Source organism: Myotis brandtii, unplaced genomic scaffold (genome assembly GCF_000412655.1).
Source record: "Myotis brandtii unplaced genomic scaffold, ASM41265v1 scaffold323, whole genome shotgun sequence".
NCBI lineage: Eukaryota > Metazoa > Chordata > Mammalia > Chiroptera > Vespertilionidae > Myotis > Myotis brandtii.
The window spans coordinates 748,670-757,356 of NW_005362400.1; the positions used below are offsets into that span (position 1 = coordinate 748,670).

The 8,687-nt window shown below is 35.1% G+C and overlaps 1 protein-coding gene across 2 annotated transcripts in view; it reads right to left on the reverse strand.

Annotated features, from left to right (window-relative positions):
- Nucleotides 1-8,687, reverse strand: part of NCAM2 (neural cell adhesion molecule 2) — a 421,975-nt gene that overhangs the window by 158,033 nt on the left and 255,255 nt on the right. For both annotated transcript variants that reach the window (XM_005870732.2, XM_005870733.2), the window contains exon 5: nt 1,539-1,676. In XM_005870732.2, coding sequence (XP_005870794.1) covers nt 1,539-1,676 — 138 coding nt within the window. The remainder of the gene's footprint in view (nt 1-1,538; nt 1,677-8,687) is intronic.

An 8,687-nucleotide genomic window follows, 5' to 3' on the forward strand; every position in this document is an offset into this window, starting at 1 on the left:
AGGGCCCCCCCTCTCCCCCCCGAGTGCACAAATTTTTGTGCACCGGGCCTCTAGTTTAATTATAGAGAAGGATAAAAAAAATGGCAACGAGTCAGTATTTTCTTTCTCTTTGAGCATAATATTGTGGTTAAACTACCTTGGTTCCAGGAAAGGACAAACCAAGTAACTCTTTTAAATCTATGTGAAAATTCTAGGGTTCTCAGTCTCTTCAAGAAACCAGAGAGATAACTCAGGGAGGAATAGGGGGAAGATATGGAAGTAGGTAAATTTATTTTCCCCTGTCTCTTCCCTAATCCTTAGGAAGTAGCTAACTCTTTAATTCATATCTTGTCTATTATAAAAATAATAGTTTATATCAGTGGTTCCCAAACTTATTTGGCCTACCGCCCCCTTTCCAGAAAAAATATTACTCAGCCCCTGGAAATTATTTTTTTTTAAATTTTAATAGCAGTTACTCATCGCCCCCAAATGCACCTGTGGCCATCATGCCCCCTTGGATCGCTGCAGCGCCTACCAGGGGGCGGTAGCGCCCACTTTGGGAATCACTGGTTTATATTATTCTTATAGAATCCTGTGATTATAATTATTATTTACTTGGTATTAAAAAGAAAAAGAAAAACATAAAAGTGCGTTTATGTAGTGTTACTACGAGTATTGCCATATGGCTGACCCATAGGTTGCTCATGGCTCAAATCTTAGGGAGAAGAGACTACTAGACCATAAAAAACTTCCTTTGCCAAGAAAAGTGGCTTTCATTTTTGTCTTGAAGATAATGAGAACCTCATGCAAATTTTAAGGGTTGAAAGGTTTGATGGAGAAGAAGTTGGAACTGTGAGACCGAGAGTAGAGAAAACAATTTGTATCAATTTAAGGGGAAAAAAATGGAAAAGGCAGAGCTGTTGAAAGGCATGGTTACAGAGACAAGAGTATATTTGAGATGTGAAAGAAATACAACGGCCATGCCTGATAAGAGATTAGATTACATGTATTATAATATAAATATATCTGTTGTTCTCAGAGAATGTCACAGTAATGCAGGCAGGGAATATAACAGGAGAAACCAATTTTGGATGAAGGGGATGCCATCATAATGCCAGAAATTTAGTTTTTAAGGTCCATTAATACTTGAAAGGGTAAGCTTATAGATTCAGTTATTCAATTTGAGAAAGCCTGCAAAGACTATCAAATGGATTACTATAAGGAACGGCAACAAGTATTTCATGTAATATCAAAATAAAATAAAGTATAATACTTAAGGATGTCTCATTTGGAATTCTTTCAACAACTACAGTGTCAGCAAAGGCAACTATCTTCTCAGAGATATTTTAGGAGAGTGGTGATGATGTTAAGTAAGTGGTGGATCCTGTCCTTGAGGATATAATACATATACCAGATGCTATCATTGAGGTGAGAATATTTCCTCCACGCATAGAAGTTTATTAGAGAATTCTTGAGCATTGAGCTTACATGGTAGGCTTTTTAATAAACATTTGGCTAAAACAAAGGAATAAAATATGTACAAATTATTCTCTGCTTACCATTTACAATAACGATGATATCACGGAAGTCAATTTCACCCCTAGCCTCCACTCTTCCTTCACATCTATATATGCCTTCATCGCTTTTATTGATGTTGAGAATCTGCAGATTATTGTTGGCTAACATGGCGAACCGATCTGGAAAGTAAGCAAAGGGAGGAAATTATATCAGTAATTGAAGGCAGAGTCCATTGCGCTCCAAATTGCCAAGAGTTAAAAATATGGCACTTGTCTGACACTATCGAACATTTCATCAACAAACAAATCCAAATTTGAAAGTAAAATGTAATTTTGTGACTTCAATTTTTCCACTCCACACTGACTTGTTACACCTTTCCTCTAAAATACATTCAAGATTTTATTTCTACATAAAATGGTTAGGCTATTATTTTCCCCTTGGTACTTTGAATGCAGAAATGATCCACAAAAGAACAATGTGGGCAGATTAGATATTGCAAACATGAAAACGTTTTGACTGCAAATACTGTATGAAGCAACTTGGGTATGGAAAACGGTTAGAAAATTGATTGAATATCCTTCCTCACACAATAATTAAAGGAATAATTTTGCAGACCCTGAGGAGGCTGCTAAATGATATAATAATATTCAAGTCACATAGAGGACATGTAAAATGGTCATATCTTGAATTTACTTGAAGGCTTTTCTTTTTTTCTAAATGCAAGATAATCCATTTTAGGAATGAATAGATTAGACTCCATTAATATTATTTTAAGGTTCCTTTATATGTGTATTGTGTGCACATGCATTCATGTAAAAGTAAGCTATTATAGAGCATGCATTAGTGATTGCTTAAAATAATCTGGCTATCATTAGCAGCATCTCAGCCTGACAGTACTTTCCATATCTGGCTTCAGTTTTTAATCATCACAGTTTTGTTGCGGTGTTAAGACTTTGTCCCTTCTTATCAATTTAAGAGTGTTATGACATCTAGTCCTACTTTGAAACCTGTAGGAGCAATAACCTAAATTCCATTAGTTAATGCATATATAGATATCATTAACATCATTCATCTGCTGGTAATATAATTGAGATACCTTGGTGAATAAGAGAGATTCATTCCAACATCATGGGGCCTTTTGGAAAAGTAGATATGCTATTATTTTAAGGTGTACACCTCTAGGATATTGCCTATTAAACTCTTAAAGGTTACTTTTTTGGAGCTATTCCAATGGTGACTGATCTTCCCCTACCTGATGGCTTGATTAGGAAATTAAGGAAAAACATGGAAGCCACATGAGAAAAGGCTAAAGTAATGCATCCAATCAGGAATCAGCACTGGATGGGATTCCTGAATAGATGCATCAGTTACAGAATGTACCCCTGATGCCACCTGGACTTTGCATGAGTGAGAAATAAACAGCCATAGTATTAGGTGATTTAGGATTCAACTCAGATTTGGGGTTCATTTGCCATAGCAAATCCTTAGTGCAAGAGGAGAAGTTTGGGATATATAATTACAAATAGGGCAGTGATCAGACTATAGGAGATCATTGAAACAGGTAAGCAAGATGTAATTAATATAAAACGGAAATGTGTTGGTTCAGAGGCTCCCTCAGAGACAAACAATATTGATTATAAAGCTACAGACACAAGGCTTTCAGGCCAGGAGAAGAAATAATGTTTATTTCTTATGTTGACTCCAAGAAGAGAGAAAAAAGCACTTATGGAGATGTTTTCCCCTGGTGAATATTCTCATCAAAAGAAATATTAGAGAGAAAGAAAGTCAATTTGCAAGAAATTTTAAAGAATAACACAGTAACTCAGAACTCCTAAAAATTCATAATGTTTGAAAGTCAAGTAACAGATCCTTGATTCAAGCATGTGGCTGGATATTAAAATGAAAAGCAATTATAAGTAAAAAAGTTCAAATTCAGAGAGAATGCACTAATCATTCCTAGATCAGTGTGATATTATTACCATATATTCTAACTTATTAAAATATAATCTTTTAACTATAATGTTACTTAATGATTTGATTTTATTAAGAAAAATAGTAAAGGACAGCATCATTTTAATGAGAAAAGCAATGCTTGTTTTAAACAGAGAAAGAAGAGTTAGAATCTACGTAATACATATTTCAATGGAAATAAATCAATGTACCTTCCAACTGAAAAATTTTATTTCAAATGGCCACTTCATAGATCATTTCTACTGTCTGAGACAAAACTTAGAATATTAGGAAACTAGGTATTATCTTCTAAATCCGAATGAATACATACTACTGTATATGTTTAATTACATACAATTTTTCCATCCAGAAAGCAAACTACATGAAAATTGGATGTCAAATTGTTACTATGTGTATAAAGTCCCTATGCAATGGTGTCACCAAACTATTAAACCAAAGTAGATCATTACTATGTGTTTGCAGAAACATTTGAGGAAAGCATTGTTTCAGTCAATCACACATTAACTATGAATATTAGAAGCAATAACTGTTAGAAATTAACTGATTTTTCTCAATAATACAGAAACCGAAATTTACATTATTGCTATAAGTATTAAATGAAATGAGATAATACCCAATAAGGTATCTGTTTTGTGATTCTTTAAGCAGATTATTTACTAAGTCCTCTTTACTTTTCATCCCACAGCCATTGATGGCTTGTCTCATCTACTCATCTGACCTCAATTACCATCTATATTTTGAGACTCACCTTTTCTTCAGACTAGACCAGTGGTGGGCAAACTCATTAGTCAACAGAGCCAAATATCAACAGTACAATGATTGAAATTTCTTTTGAGAGCCAAATTTTTTAAACTTAAACTATATAGGTAGGTACATTGTTATTAACTTAATTAGGGTACTCCTAAGCTGGCCTTTGCTAAAAACGTCCTCAATCTGATTGAGGTACGTTCGCTGAGGTCGACCCCTTCCAACTCTCCCATCTACACTCATCTTGTATACTTGTTTCGTCTATCTCCTTTCCGAAAACCGACTTCTGCGCATGGGCCACGAAGTTTTAATCGCACTGTACATGCGCGCCCGCACGTGGTGTTTTGTGGAAGAGCCACACTCAAGGGTCCAAAGAGCCGCATGTGGCTTGCGAGCCGTGGTTTGCCGACCACTGGACAAGACCATATGTCAATTCCAGAACTATTTAACATTCTATCAGATGTACCTACTGAGTAGATTTGTAAGTACTTCAATCTCACCATTTTTAAAATTTAGCTCACTACTGCCACCTGAAATTTATATGGTACTCCCCAGCTCTGTCTTCAAATGTCTTTACATTGAACTAATTGCCCAAGGTAAATATTATAAGTCATGGAACTATTTGCCCAAGTGAAATGTCTTATATCCACCTTGACTTCTCCATTTCCCTCAGTCTGCATATCAATCAAATCCCATGTCCTATTACACCTGCCTTTATCATTCTTAGTCTCAATCTCCTTCTCCCATCAGCAGTTTTTTCATTAGTATTTGAATTGTTCTCAGAACCTAGTTTTTCCTTGACTCCAAGCCAATTCATTTTCCTCACTGAATCACTAATAATCTTCTCAAATATATGTCAGCTCATGTCACTGCCTTGATTTAAATCCTTCAGTGATGTCCCCTTTGGAAAAATTCCAAATTCCTTAGCCAATATGTCAAAGCTGTGTTGATTTGGCATAACCTTTCCAGATTCCTTTCTTATTAGCCCCTCATTAACAAATATTACCTTAACTTTATTAGTATATGTATTCTAGTTGTACTTATTTATAAATTCTAGAATATGTAATGAACATATTCTAGTTTCTGAAAAGTTCCATTCATGCTGTCTTTCACCACTGGACCACTGCATGTGCTGTTCTCTCCACCACTTTTTACCTGTTCCTACTTAAAGGTCACATCTCTCTCTGCAGGCATCTTGGAAACCCTTCTCTGCTTTAACTAGTTTAGGTGTTTTGTTTTGTTTTTATCATCCTCTGTCATTGCACTTTACTTATCATAGAGAGCAGCATATCTTGTTTTCACTGAATTATCTATTTTTTTCTACCAATTATTAGTATTTTGAAGCCAGTGAACTTATTTACCTTGTTAACCATCAATAACCATGATGTAGCATACTAATTTTTGAAGACTAGGTGTTCAATAACTGTTGAATGAATCTTATACTGGAAGTAAAATACATAAATGTTTTATTGAACAGTATGATTTTATCTGTAGTTTATGATGCAGAAAGGGCACTTTGTTAGGCAATAATCAAAACATTTAGAAAGTTTCAGAGATAACATTCAAACTGACTGAGGTTGAATGGGCATCAGCAATAGCCCAGTTTTTCTGTAAAACAAAGATAAAGGAGTTGTTGCTTATTTCCCTCAATAACATATTGCAGAATCTGCATTAATTATGCTATAATAAAATACTTAGTTAAATCTAGATCATTGAAAACCTTAAACCAGATAATCTAATTCTTTTACTCTATTAGAGTGACAATGATTGTCAGGATATTAAACTTTTATAACAAAAATGTCACCTTTATTCCCTACATGCTTGGATTCTTTAGCATATGAATCTCCTTTCAACAAACAACATGGAAAACTTCACTTTAAATATTCCGTTGGAATTTTAACTCTGAGCATTTGCCACACACCTCCTACCAATAGCACAGCTAAGGAGATGGACATTTCCAAGACTTCATGGTTTCATCTGGAGACTCTAGACTTTACTCCTGTACCACACGAAGGCTCCAGGAAGTTACCTGGGCACACTACATTATTGTAAATCCCCATACCTGTTCCTTTCATAGTTGTGAGCCTAATCTTATTTCAGTCGCTTTAATAAAGAGACCACGTGAGGTATAACCAGATGGAGAATATTATTTATTTTTTTAAAATATATTTTATTGACTTTTTACAGAGAGGAAAGAAGAGGGATAGAGAGTTAGAAACATTGATCAGCTGCCTCTGCACACCCCCCACTGGGGATGTGCCCACAACCAAGGTACATGTCCTTGACAGGAATCGAACCTGGGACCCTTCAGTCCACAGGCCGACGCTCCATCCACTGAGCCAAACCGGTTAGGGCGAGAATATTATTTCTTGAAAATTCATTATAAACATACACATTGCTGGATAATAAATGTTCCTCTGATATTAAGAGGCTAGAAAAGTATGCCCTTCCTCACAATTCATCTACACCCTTTATGTCCTCCAGTGAAAGCAACATTACGTCGTTTTTCTTAAAAAAAAATTTTCCTACCATGCAATTCAGGGTTACATTTCATTTTTAAATCTAGTTTAATAACTTCATCCACATTGGATATTCTGATTTTTTATATAATATTATATAATATGAACGCATATAATTTTGGTAAAATTGATTCCCAAGATTTAAAACATCAATGAGAAGGAATGAGAAAAAAAATGTCATTTATTGAAAAATGAATATAGTGACAAATATTTTGTTTGTTCATTTAACAAATATTTATTATATGCCTAGTGTCTTATTTAAAGTGGATATAATAGCCCAGGGTTTACAGATGAAGAATCTGAATGAGGTACAGACCAGTTAGAAAAGTTGTTCTAAACTTTAGGGCAAAAAATAAATAAATAAAGAGTTTTGCCATAAAGGAATCCAAGTTTCTCATCATTCCATCCTGGGATCCAGGAAAAAAGTGTAAGCTTTAACCTAGAGGTATCACTCCTCCATCACACTACACTTGACTATCAGTCATTGCTTCAAGGCTTTTGTTCTATGCATCTTTTAAAAAGTGCAATTTATTTCCAATACTTTTTACAATGAAGGTTTACAATAAACCAGATACACACTTGAAGCCCCCAATTAGGCAATCTGAAAATGTTTAGACATTGTCATTTAATTGCCATAAAAGAACTACCTTTTTTTTTATTATTGAGAGGCAAAAAGCTGAAAATATATTGCCTAATTTATGCATGTAGCTTGTTAATAAAATCTGAAGCAGTTATCCTAAAATAAAATAAGAGGAAATAAAGTATTATTTTCACTAACATTATAATAGAAGAGTTTTAGTCAGCTTTTTTAAAATATCAAAGTCCAATTGTTTTTCAAAATTAAAAAAAAATGATTAATAAATAATTATGATACATTCTATGTTTATTTTCAAAAACAGATATTCGGCTTTCTTTCCTTAATGTTGTAAAAGTTCAAATCTCAGAATCACAAAACAAAATCATCCAAGAGGGAAAGTATTTTAAAAGATTCTATTATTTTGTATCTCTCTGAAATGCAGGTGCATTGAAAACTATTCTAAATTGAAAATGCTCCCAACGCACAGTGGAAAAGCAGCATAATGTAAGCAAATTATGCTTTCAATATCAGATGTCGTATTAATCTAGATTTTAGCTCATTCTGAATCAAAATCTTAAAGACAATTTGAATGCATGTACTTTTCTTCCTATTATCCATATGCATCTTACCATAATATTTAAAACACGTAGGTGGCTTTGAAAGAACAGTGCCAGAATAATAAACAGGATTCATATAGATGTTACTTTCAATTTAAGTATAATGAGCCCATGGAATCATGTTTGAATGATAATATGTAGAATTTGAATGCATCAGGATTAATTCCTTAATTTACTTAGTATCCTTGTACTGTTGGCATGTAATTTTTTTTCTTGAATAGATCAGGGGCCAGCAACCTCTTAATGCCCTGAGATCTACTATTTACTATAGTAGGCTTTGTAGGTCAAACCACCTGTGTCACAGCTGCTCAAAACAGCCATCTCTCTATATAAAAGCCTATGCAACCGTCCGACTGGTAGCTATGATGCGTACTGACTACCAGGGGGACAGATGCTCAATGCAGGAACTGCCAAGCTGCAGTTACTTGGCAGCGGTGGTTCTCAGGTGATGCACATGGAACCAGAAATGAGTGAGCCTGATTCCAGGGTGCATCACCTGAAAACCACCCTCTCCAATCTGAGACCCCTTAGGAGATGTTAGAAAGCTGGTTTAGGCCCAATCCCCACAGGCCAAGCCAAGGGACCCCAACAGTTCACAAATCTGTGCGCCAGGCCTCTAGTCCTATATAATAAAAGCCTAATATGCAAATTGACCAAATGCCAGAACGACTGGTCACAATGATGTGCACTGACAACCAGGGGGCAGACACTTAATGCAGGAGCTTCCCTCTGGTGGTCAGTGTGCTTTCACAGGGGGAG